The sequence below is a fragment of the Lynx rufus genome, unplaced genomic scaffold (assembly GCF_022079265.1).
Source record: "Lynx rufus isolate CCGP_SWC_20201006 ecotype Redwood Valley unplaced genomic scaffold, mLynRuf1.p SCAF_18, whole genome shotgun sequence".
Taxonomy (NCBI): domain Eukaryota; kingdom Metazoa; phylum Chordata; class Mammalia; order Carnivora; family Felidae; genus Lynx; species Lynx rufus.
In genome coordinates this window covers 22255637-22268153 of record NW_025814832.1, presented here as the reverse complement: position 1 = coordinate 22268153, position 12517 = coordinate 22255637, and the positions used below count along the sequence as shown (strand labels likewise).

The window sequence follows — 12517 nt, the reverse complement described above, 5'->3', positions numbered from 1 at the left end:
AGCTTTCGCTCTGCCCAGTATGGGGACCAGCCACGGGTTCTGCTCACCAGGACCGTGAGCCCACAGTCAGGCATGGAGAGACACTCTCAACCAACAGGGGATTGTAATGCCGGGTGAACAGGTCTTTGTGGAGGAAGGAACAAAATGTGGTAAGACCCCGGAGGAGATTCTCTACCTTGGGTGCTGGCGTTGGAGAAATTATCTTGGCGCCAAAGGACAAACAGAGCTTGTCCGGCCTGTGCATGAGATTTAGAAGGCCAACAACCCTGACAGCAGTCCTGGGGCAGGGAAGCAGAGGGCTGGAATATACCTCATTTCACAGGCCTGCAGAGAATGTACACAGAGAAGGTGACTGGAGCCTGGAGTAGAGGGCGGGCTGGTCACCTGACATCAGCCTGTGTTATCAAAGGCTTAAATAACTACAAATGGTGGGGCGCCTGGCTGGCTCAGTCGGTGGAACGTGCGACTCTTGATCTCGGGGTCGTGAGTTCAAGCCCCACGTTGGGTGTAGAGATCACTTAAAAAATAAAATCTTAAATGACTGCAAATGGCATTTTTGTGACTTAGATCACATTTTCAATGCCTCAGAGGGCTCAAGCCTTGAATGCTTTGGTAAACAAAGGACAATCTAGACAAATGAGTCTTCTCAAGCTTTCCTGTGTTATGAATCACCTGGAATGTGGGTTCTGATACAGCAGGCCCAGGGTGGGGCTCAGGATTCTGCATGCCTATCAAGACTCCTTGGCACGCAGTGTGGTCCGGGGACTGGTTACATCAACATCACCATCTGACTCTTGGTTTCAGCTCAGGTCATGATCTCATGAACTGGGAGATCGAGCCCCATGATGGGCTCTGTGCTGACAGCACAGAGCCTGCTTGGGATTCTCTCTCTCTCTGTTTCTCTCTCTCTCAAAATATAATTAAAAAAAATACAAAATCTCAAGTCCCACCACAGACCTACTGAATCATAAGCGACGTTTTAACAAGATTCTCTGGGGAACCTTTCTTATACACATTAAAGTTTGAGAAACATTGGGCTAGGTAGTCCTTGGTTAAGTCTGCAAGGTCACTGCCTGAGATACAGGTGTGATAGAGCCCCAGGTGGCACACCTATGGGCTTGCCCAAGCCCACCTGGGGCGTAGAGGCAAGGAGCATAATCAGGGAGTCGGAACTCCTCCCATTCATAGCTGTTGGGGGGAGGGGAGATCACTGTATCCATGACCCAGTCCCTTTGGCCAGATAACAATTAGTCTGACGTGGATGATCCAAATGATGTCAGACTTGGAGTCTAACATCGTGGCCGTGGAGAGAGTCAAGGAGTACTCCAAGATAGAGACTGAGGTGGGTACTCGGATGAGCCTTGGGCAGGGCGATTCTGGAATAGCTGGGGAAGGGTGCTTGGTGGCCCATCGTCCCTACATCCCAAGACCAGCTCTTCATTTGGGGGATTCTTCATTCATTCATTCATTCATTCATCCACTCAACCCTTAGCGAGCATCAGCCAGAGGTCTATGCTAGGAGGTGAAGAGGGTCCAGAGTTGAGCATGGTGGGTCTCTCTTCAAGCAGATTCTGATGTTGTGGGAGAGGGAAGACAGGGCTCTGATAAGAGCCCTGGAGTGATGCACCCAAAGAGGGCAGACAAGAGGAAGGTCATTCAGCTGGGGTATTCAGGAGGGTAAGGACTCCAGCCAGAGATTAGCCGGTGGAAGGAGCAGGGGTGGGGCAGCATGGCCTTTGTTGGGGAAAGGGAGTTGTCCCCTAACGGTGGTGGGGAGATGCAGACTCTTCTCCACTTACTTCTTCCTGTGGTCACACCCCAGACCTCTTCACACCCAGCAGCTGCACCATCTCTGAGATCTCAAGTCAAGCTTTTAAACCACCCTTCCCAGTCCTCCCAGCTCACGTGCCCCAAACCCTCTGCTGTCCCAGAACTTTGTCATCGTTAGGACCCCCAGCCCTGTGGCCTACCTTTGTCCCTCTGTCCCCCAGGTCATCTAGCCTGGGTTCTGTGCTCCACCGGTGCCAATGCTCCCGACTCCCTTGCCCTCCTTTCTGTCAGTGGTCCTCGCCTACAAAACCCCTCCCCAGCCGAGCCCCTCTGTCTACCTTCTACATGCTGACACTCAGCAGCTAAGACATCGCTGGAGAAAATCACTGATTTTACTTCCAGTTTGTGACCACACATCACTGCTGGGTATTTCTGTTTTGCTTCCCCCAAAAGCATGTGATCCCACTTCCAGAAATGAGCCATTTGAACCTTCTTTCCTCAAACCCCCATATTTTCCTCCCCTTTGCTCAGCCATGGACCTTGTGTGACTTACTCGCCCGTGAGAAAAGTAGGGTATGAGATGTGAACTCCCTCAACCTTCTCGCCTCCAGACTTTCCAGCTGCCTGTGGTCCCTTCACCTCTTCCTTCCTCTTTTAGCAGGAAGTGTCCCTCCCGCTACCAAAGTCCACCCCTGCAGACTTCACCCCCCTCATTACACCCTCTGCTTCCTACTGCCTGCTCCCTCTGTTGGGTGATTCCCATTCACTGGCAAACATGAGCTATCATAGCATCCGTCCTGCACACACACACCCACCTCCCCTCCCCCTTACATCTCACGGCCCCGTCTCTCTGCTCTCCTTTGTCACGAAGCTTGTTTTAAAGCACACACGGGGAAGTGGGGAACCCCATCACCCTGTAACACATCTGCCTCCCGCGGTCTGGTTTCTGGCCCTGTCACTCCACCAATGACCCGCCTGGTTCCAAACCTAGGGGACACTTTCTTGTTCCCATCTAATTCAACCTCTCAGTGACGTTCAGACAAAATGACCCCTGCCTTCTTCTTGGAAGGCCCTCCCTCATAGCGTCTGTGACCCAAGCTCTTGCCCTGTCAGTCTCCTTTGAGCCCCCACCCCACCTGTTCCTCCCAGCCTGGCCTCTCTTGCCCCCGTAGCCCCCCCCCGGCCTCCCCGCTGCCTTCCCCAGACATCTCCTATCACCCCCCTCAATCCTCTGCTGGCAGGGATCTTTAAATTCTCCCTCTTGGGGCGCCTGGGTGGCGCAGTCGGTTAAGCGTCCGACTTCAGCCAGGTCGCGATCTCGCGGTCCGTGAGTTCGAGCCCCGCGTCAGGCTCTGGGCTGACGGCTCAGAGCCTGGAGCCTGTTTCCGATTCTGTGTCTCCCTCCCTGTGTCTGCCCCTCCCCCGTTCATGCTCTGTCTCTCTCTGTCCCAAAAATAAATAAACGTTGAAAAAAAAAATTCTCCCTCTTCATGTCTAACGTTCCCATTTCCCCCTGTCCATAGACACGATCTGTCTCCATAGCCTAAAAATCTTTGCCCCCAACCCTGTTGCCCAATCTTTTGACAACTCCTCGGGAGAATGGTCTATACTGGCTGCTTTGCTTTTTGACCGGTGACAGTCTGGCTTCTCCTGTCTCAAAGCAGGGTGGCTTTACGTGACCTGCAGAGTCACATGGGTCCCCGTGCTTAGAAGGAAGGGTCTTACATCTGCTTTAATGCTCTGTGCTGTCACCACGTGGACATTCTTAATAACTATCGAACAAGAGACCCCACATTTGCATTTTGCACTGAGCCTCCCAAGTTGTTGCTGGTCCTGTCTCAAAGCCACCATCATCTTATGCCCAATTTATTTTAAGAACCTTCTAACTAGCTTCCCTGTTTTCCATCATCCCCTCTCCTTCCCCTCACAGCAGCCAGAGGGATCCTTTAAAAACACATCAAATCGTGCCATTGCTCTGCACATGGCCCCTGATGGCTCTGCATCTTGGAGTGAAAAAAAAAAAACAATAACCATGGTTCTTAAAATGGCCTGCAAAGCCCTTCATGAGGGGGCCACCCACTATCTGTCTCCTACCTCTCACTTTGTCACTAGGCTCCAGAACACATCTGGGGAGGTATTCACGCTTTCTGTGCCCTCTGTCTGGCATGCCCTTTCCCCAGATATTTACTTGGCTTGTCACCTCCCCCACCCTGCTTTGGGTCTTTATTTGAATATCACCTCCTCCAGGAAGCCTTCCATGACCACCCTGTACTTCTACAACACCAAGCACTTCTCAGCACTCGGCACTTTGCTACATTACGCAGATGTGCTTATTTGTTGATGGTGTGCCCCTCCATTGCGCGGTACCTTGTGACTTGTGACCCCGGTAGCTGTCACAGAGTGGCCACTCAGGGAGCTAGGGCAGGCAGGGAGAGGAGCTCAGGCTCCAAGGAGAGAGTGGGAGAGGGCCCGGCTGCGGAAGAGGGGCCACCCTGATGCAGACCCATCCTCCCTGCTGGGCCAGGCCCCCTGGGTGGTGGAGGGCGGCCGTCCTCCCGCGGGCTGGTCCCTGCGGGGCGAAGTGGAGTTCTGGAACTTCTCTGTGCGCTACTGGCCGGGCCTGGAGCTGGTGCTGAGGAACCTGAGTCTGCGCGTGCACGGTGGCGAGAAGGTACGCGAGGGGTGGGTCTGTGCCGGGGACGCGGCCACAGCGTTTGGGAGAGCAGGTGCCGCAGCCCACAAGTCCGGCGGCTCTGGAGATGCCCGCTGACTCCTCCCGCCCCCTGAAAGCCCCCCTCACTCCCTCCAGGTGGGGATCGTGGGCTGCACCGGGGCCGGCAAATCGTCCATGACCCTCTGCCCGTTCCGCATCCTGGAGGCCGCGGAAGGTGAAATCCGCATCGACGGCCTCAACGTGGCAGATACGGGACTCCACGACCTGCGTCCTCAGCTGACCGTCATCCCCCAGGTACAAGCCTGCCACGGACTGGCCGCACTGGGCAGCCCTGGGGGTTGGGGGGGCAGGCCCCACCCTGCTTTGTAGCTTGAGGTCCAGGCTCCGGACCTGCGTCTGAGCAGCCACCTGTCATGGATCTGAAAGGGGTCAGACTATCCTGGCCCCATCAGACGCTGCCCTCCGGCCACCCGGGCTACCAGTTGAGACCAGGATCGCAGGACCCTTCAAGTACCCCATCCCCCTGAGACGCTCTGTCCTGGTCTGCCTGTTTCCCCACTCGGAATTGCATGTCACTTTTTCTAGCTCCTCTGGGGTGTTTTTTTCTGCTGACTGGACATTTTGGAGTCAGATTAGCGGTTCCTCTGTCTGCTTTGGTGGACAACTTTGATTGGCAAAGCTGGGGTTTATCGCTTCCCCACAGGCATTTATCTGCCCTTTGCCTCCCTCCTGGAGGGCTGGGGACAGAATAGGAAACGCTGCCCCAAATTCCTTTCTTTTTCTCTGGCCCTGGGACCCATGGCTCCTGAGGGGGCCTGAACGGCCCTCTTCCGAGACCTTGTTGTGTCGCCAGGACCCCATCCTGTTCTCCGCGTCCCTACGTATGAACCTGGACCCCTTTGGGTATTACTCGGAGGCAGATCTATGGCGAGCCTTGGAGCTTTCCCACCTGCACACCTTTGTGGGCTCGCAGCCGGAGGGCCTGGACTTCCAGTGCTCCGAGGGAGGGGAGAATCTCAGGTAACGGCTGGGGTTGGGTGGGTCAGAAACAGCAACCCGAGGGGTAGAAGACTTCGTATCAAATGACACAGAGTCCAGGCCACAGCCCCCTCCCTACTCCCGTCTCAGTCTGGGGGCGCTCAGGGGAGGGGGACGGGGCTGTTGTTTCGTACTGAACATATTCTGTGGGATCTCACTGACGCCTCACACAAGCTCCCGAGGTGGTGATGGTCCCCCTTTGCAGATGAGAAAACTGAGGTGGAGCCAAAGTCACCTAGCTGGGTGAAGGCATGCCTGGGATTGGAACCGGGAGATTCCAAAACCATAGTCAGTCCTGTCCTGCGAGGTTGTCAATGCTGTGCTTGGCCTGGGGTGGGGGTCTGTATTGAGCCCTTGGATCAGGTAAGAGAAAAACCTACAGTGCATTAGGTAGCTCACAGATATTTCCCAAGATGGCTCTGCAAGTCCTTCTGAAGTTTCCGAGTGAGCGAAGTGAGCTCTCCATGCCCTTCTTTGCTTTCTTACCACTGTTGTATCCACAGCCCCTGGGCTGTGCAGCAGGGAGGGCCGGGAGTCACTTCTTACTAAGTCTAAAGGCTTGCGATTGATTCCCACACCTGTGTTAGCTGTGTGATTTGGGGGCAAGTTGCTTAACCTCTCTGTTCTACCTCTTCCTTCCCTTTAAAATGGGGATAATAGCAGTCCCATTCCTTTTTGCACCGTGCTGCCCACTAAAAAATATAATGTGAGCCACGTATGTGTAATTAAATTTTTTTCCAGTAGCCACAATTAAAAAAAGAAAAAGGAGCAGGTAGAAAAGAAAAGAAATAGATGGAATACATTTGAAAAGTGTACTTCATTTATCCCAGTCTATCTAAAATGTTGCCATTTCAACAAGTAATTGATATAAAAATTATTAGGGATATTTTACATTTTTTTCATACTAAGTTTGAACCCCCCCCCCCCCCGTGTGGACTTTTACCTTTACGGTACATCCCAATTTAGACCAGCCGCGTTTCAAGTGCTCCATAGCCACACGTGGCCAGTGGCTATCGTTTGGACAGAGCAGTCTTGAGGTCATTGGGATGAAATAGAAAGCACTTAGCCTGGATACACTCCTGAGATATTTAGCTATTTTATTCTTCTTCGTATTAGTCTGCTGGGTCCACACCCATGGACTCTCTCCAGACCTCAAAAACAAAAACAAAAACCTTTACATTTGCTCAGCACTTAATAGCGTTCAAAGAACGTTGGCATCCGCTATCTTGTTTAATCTTTGCTGCAGTCCTGTGGGCCAGGAATGAGGCTCCAATGCATAAAATGATTGCCCAAAGCGTCTCAGCTAGCAAGAAGGGGGGGCAGGGACTCAGGGAAGCCAGGGCTTTTGCCCCAAACCCTTCATCGCTGTGTCACAGCCATGCGTGGGATGGCCCTGCCCCCCGCCCCCCACTTCCCCTGCTAGTCCCGGGAGACTGAATATGCCCTTCAACGGGATTTCATTTACGCAGCCGTGTTGGGGTGGCTGGTGGATAAGCACAAGCTTCCAGACCCTGCACCCAGAGCTGGCTTTGCTCCATTTTCCTACCTCTGCTTGCTGTCAGCACCTCTCCTGGAGCTTCCCCTCCATCCCCCCCGTCTGCCAGGGTCTGAGACAGGTCGGCTCCCCCCTCACTGAGCTTGTAGCCGCTTTAATAAGCAGAACTTGCATCCTGTGCCAGTCCTACCATAAATCAGCCCTGAGTTCTAGCTGGAGGCTCACTCTGATGCCAGAACCTTCATTAGCTGCGGGAATGGGCCAGCGAGAGAGCCTGGCCTTCACTTGGGCTGCGGTGACTCACCCCTTTGGGAAAGGCTGAGGTATTTGTCCTTGGGTGTGGGGTTATAGCAGCCTCTGTGGTTGGGAACACAGCCTCGCTTTGTTCACTAGCTCTGGCTTCCAAGGCAAGAGGTTGAAGGTATGCGCCCCACCTCTCCTCCACCTCCCCAGTGACCAGACTCGGGAGTCCCCGTGTCCCTGACCCTTCTTGTCCTCACAACAGAGCCCCGGCCTGTATTCCCCCATGGGGCTGGGAGATGACTGTCTGGATTGTGTGACATTAGGCTCGGCAAGATGACGATGCGTGCAAATATCCGGGAAGAGCCATTTAGGTGTGTTCTTTCTAGAGTGTAAATGACTGATAGAAGCAGAGAAGCATCATGGCACTAGCTGAGGAGCGAGGACAGGGAAAAAGACACAGAAGGAGGAAGCCGGGGGTGCCAGAGACAGACCGGGATTTCACAGTGTTGTTGAGCACTGCTCTACCCCAGACCCCTCATCAGCCCTGTGGGATCCAGATCTCCGTGACTCCGTGTTCCAGGAGGACTGGGCTGAGGCAGAAATGGGAGAAGTTAGACAGAAAGCCAGTCCTGGGCCTTTGGGAAGGAATGCAGACAGAAGCAGTTCAGGGAGTCCTGCCTGGGGGCAGGTGGGGGCACCCAGCTCGAGATGCCTGCCTTGCCCGTTCCCAGCGTGGGCCAGCGCCAGCTCGTGTGCCTGGCCCGAGCCGTGGTCCGCAGGAGCTGCATCCTGGTTTTAGACGAGGCCACGGCTGCCATGGACCTGGAGACTGACGACCTCATCTGGGCTACCGTCCGCACCCAGTTTGAGAACTGCACGGTGCTGACCATCCCACACTGGCTCGACACCATCATAGACTACACCAGGTGGGGCGCCAGAACCCAGCGCGGGGGGCGGTGGGGGGAACCTGGTGAGGTTATCTAGGTCACCAGGAAGGGGCATGCAGATTACCTGGACACGGGAGAGCTCATGGGATTGTCTAGGGCATGAGGGACAGAGCAGGGCTTCCCAAGTTATAGATAAGGGGCAGGACAGAGTGGAGTCATCTACCCACGGTGGGCACAGTGATGTTTTCTGAGACATACGGGATACTTTGAGGTCGCCAACGTGCAGGGAAGGGGCACACTGGGGCTCCCTAGGCATCGTGAATTGTGCCCACGCTGCCTCCCTGCCGCCTTCTGTTAATGCTATGAGGTGGAACCGGGTCCTTCATGACAAAACCCTCACTCCCTGAGCACCCTGCATCTTTAGAGGGCCCGCGTGGCCATCCCTTTGTTTGTACGTCGCTCCCACAATCCGAGCTGGGTGTACAGGTGGGGAAGCCGCTAAGAGAAGTGCATGATGCTAGAGTCCCTGCCTCAGAGGGCTGGACCCTGACAGCCTGGACCCTCAGGAGCAGACACCCTGTGGTGAGAGAGCGGAGGGCTGAGCCCCAGCCCCAGCAGCTGCTGACTGCTGTGTGACCTTGGGCAAGGTGCAGAACCTCTCTCTTGGGGTTGCTGTAAGGAGTCAATGAAATGAAGCGTTTCAAATGCAGGTGACCCTGGAAAGTGTTAGTTTCTCCCCCAGCCTCTTACCATAACCTCCTCTAAGGATTAGGGCAAGGGCCTTGCCCTGGGGAATCTCATGCCTTCCCTGGGGAGGCAGCCACTCAGCCAAAAGAAAAATCTGGGACCTATTCCCTCACTGTGTCCAACGTTAAGGTGTGATGCTGGAAGACAAGGTCAGGGGCAGGGGGATCAGAAGCCTCACGGAAGTGACGTGGCAGTGGCCTGGCAGACTGGCCCCCTTGGAGATGTGGGAGCTCAGAAGGAGGAAGAGGAGGAAGCTGAGATAAATCTGTGTCGAAGGAGTGTGGTGGGAGTACACCAATAAGGCTTTATTCACAAAATAAACATCTCCAGGCACGGGGAGGTAGGGAGGATGCCATGGATAGGGCAATGGGCAGACCTTGTCCCTGCCTCAGAAGTGTCCCCATACAGCCCCCAGGGGCTTGGGAACCAAGCCGAGAATGCCCAACGCTACCGTCTGTCTGTTCCATCCCTACCCCACCCCTATCCAGGCCCCCACTGAGAGAAGAGAGGACAGACAGAGGTGCCAGGCCTTGGGTCCAGACAAGGGACAGGGGTGGGCTGAGACGATCTGTTCTCAGGCCTAACTGAAGACGGCGGTCACTGGTAGCCCTGAGGATAGAAGGCTCAAACCAACCTTGGAGGTTGGGAGTTCATTCATTCTAGTGGGACTGGCAGAAATTAATCAAATACTCCTGCTATCAAACGTGTAAGGAGAGGGGCGCCTGGGTGGCGCAGTTGGTTAAGCGTCCGACTTCAGCCAGGTCACGATTTCGCGGTCCGTGAGTTCGAGCCCCGCGTCAGGCTCTGGGCTGATGGCTCAGAGCCTGGAGCCTGTTTCCGATTCTGTGTCTCCCTCTCTCTCTGCCCCTCCCCCGTTCATGCTCTGTCTCTCTCTGTCCCAAAAATAAATAAACGTTGAAAAAAAAATAAAAAAAAAAAAAAAGAAACGTGTAAGGAGAGCCTGGGGAAGGAAGCAGGGGTATGTATGTGTATGTAGGGAAGAGAAAGCCAATCCACACAGGGCAGCCAGGACACTATCTTTCCTAAGGAAAGGAAGCACCAGCCAGGCCCTACAGGATAAGAGTTGGCGAGTGGGCGAGGAGATGGGGTACAGATACAAATTTCAGGCAAAGGTAGGAGGGCACATGAGGCCGGAGTGCAGAGGGGGAAGGGGGCAGTGGAGGCAAGATGAGGAGGAGAGAGGGACAGGCCCCACTATGCTGCACTTTGAGGACCCTGGGGAAGCAGTCGTTACCCTAGGGAACAGTGAGAAACCACTGAAAGGAGGAGGGGCATCTCCCGGGCTCGTTCGGGCAGTGACCAGGCAGAGATGTGCACAGACACACTCCTTCCCAGGAAGTGTTTCCGGGAGCCCTGTAGGTAAGGGAACAGAGTGAGGCCCATCCCTTCCCATCCAGGAGCATCTCGCCGGGCTCAGGGGAGCCCTTTCCGCTCCTGCCTCACCCCGGGAGTCAGGCTGTTAGCCCTGCACCAGGTGCACCCCGTGCTTGATTGGCAGGGGATTCTAATCCCAGGTCCAGACCTGACTGTGTGTGTGTGTGTGTGTGTGTGTGTAGATCCCTCCATCAGCAGCAACCAGATATGCAGCCAAAGTCCCAGATTCCAGTGTCAGGCCTCCGTGCAGCCCAGTTTCCTGCCGTGTGCCTTTGTGAGTTGGCACAAAGCAGGTAGGAGCGCACAGGGCCCAGCGCACAGGCCCGTGGCTCCCTGCGCACAGTCCTGTGACCCCGGTTGAGGGAAGGGCTCATTAGGGAAGGTTTTCAGAGGCCCGAAGACCAGAGATGAATAGGAACCTTGTGTTTGATCCCAGAAACGGTCTCATCTGCTAGGAGAGCAAACGGAGCGGCTAAAATAACCAGCCTTGCGAGCGTGCACATGTGGCCTAGTGGCTGTGTTGGGTGGGTCTCCCGAAGCAGGAGGGTTGGCATGTCCCCGCAGGGCCTGAGCAGGACCCAGAAGGGCAGAGTTGGACGGTAAGGGCCAGGTCGAAACTGATGGAGACCTGACCACTTCTTTTCTTTGGCTAGGGTCCTTGTCCTGGACAGAGGGACAGTAGCTGAATTTGATTCTCCAGCCAACCTCATCGCAGCCAGAGGCATCTTCTACGGGATGGCCAGAGACGCTGGACTTGTCTAAAATATATTCCTGGGACTTGCTCCTGGCCATTGCTGGTTTTCATCAGGAGAGAAAAAGACACCAAGCACGTCTGCAGGATGGACTTGATGGCAAACACTGGAGGCATTTGCTAGATTCTTGCCCTGCAAAGTGCCTCACAGAATAATTGTGCTAAATGCTTTAGATGAGGAAGTGGGGCCCAAGAGGTGAACTACCGGCCCGAGGCCACAGCTAGTTTGAGGCAGAGCCCAGACCGGTGCCCGGGGTCTCCTGATTCCCAACCTAGTGTTCTTGCCACGCTGTGCTGTTTTCAGTCATTTCATGGAATGACCTCTCCACTCTGTCTGATTTTTTGTATTTTCTACTCAGAAGGATTTTTTTTTTTTTTTTAAAGTAAAGCTTTTTCCTCTTGGAACAGCAGACTGCCGGGTCAGGGTGTCCTTAGGAACTGAGTCCTGTACTCTGGGGTGCTGGCCTGAATCCATTAAAAATGGAGCGCTGATGAAATAAAGCGACATGGTCAACAATACATATACCCCGATGCAGCCTTTCTCTGCCTGTTCATAAGGTTTGGGGGTTAGGGCCTTTGCAGGGGGCAGGGAGGGAGGGAGAGAGGTGGAGGCAGACTTTATGTACATCTACATGGCTGGGATTATCTGAAAACTTCAGTCTCCAGAGCTTTTGGCTAGAAATATTGTCTTTACAGCCAAAAGTCACTGGGTAATTGCCAATAGTTCCTGCTCTGCTGTGCAGATACTGTGCAAAGGCGAGAAATAAAGCCCCTGAAATCGGACCCGAGGCCTCTTGGGAAGGCTGCTGTGAACGCCTCCCTCATGCCATCCCTCAGACCTCCAAGCCTGCTTCTCTAGGGGCTGGGATGTGCGTAGTGCCTTTTACTCCCTTGCTCCTTTAGTAGTCTATGCCAGGGGCGCCTGGGTGGCTCAGTCGGTTAATTGTCTGACTCTTGATCTCCACTCAGGCCATCATCTCCTGGTTTGTGAGTTCAAGCCCCGCATCAAGCTTTGTGGCAACGGCGTGGAGCCTGCTTGGGATTCTGTCTCTCCCTGTCTCCCTGCCCCTCCCCACTCACTCTCTTCATCTGCCAATAAATAAACTGAAAAAAAAAACAAAAAAACAAGTCTATTCCAGACAGGTCCTCGTAACCAGCGAGGCCTCAGGGCCATTCGTCTTCCTCAATGTGGCCAAAGCTGCACGTGAGAGCACAGAACAGCCCAGAGGCGCCCCTGGCCCTGACAGTCTCGGGCCAATAAGCAAGATGAGGGGCCGAATTAAATTTGGTTTTGAGCAAACCGACAGAGTGCTCATTTCCTGTGGGTCAGAGTCCACCTGGCACAAGGCGTATTTGGAAATTTGGAACGGATCTCTTCTCTTTGTTACCTTACTGAGTTTTCCGGTGTCTGACCCTCTCGTTTCCTCGACCTTTCTGCTTGGTATGATGTGACGGGTTGTAGGGGATAGTTTGTCTTTCTTCCCTAAATGGTTTGCAGTAGGTGCGGAGATGGCTCC

At 54.2% G+C, this 12517-nt stretch overlaps 1 protein-coding gene across 1 annotated transcript in view; it reads left to right on the top strand.

The window, feature by feature from the left end:
* Positions 1 to 11520, top strand: part of ABCC3 (ATP binding cassette subfamily C member 3) — a 44080-nt gene extending 32560 nt beyond the window's left edge. Inside the window, 6 exon segments of the mRNA XM_047080412.1 lie at positions 1241 to 1342; positions 4295 to 4441; positions 4580 to 4738; positions 5298 to 5464; positions 7952 to 8146; positions 10903 to 11520. Coding sequence (XP_046936368.1) covers positions 1241 to 1342; positions 4295 to 4441; positions 4580 to 4738; positions 5298 to 5464; positions 7952 to 8146; positions 10903 to 11011 — 879 coding nt within the window. The 3' untranslated portion in view covers positions 11012 to 11520.
* Positions 11521 to 12517: the final 997 nt, after the last annotated feature.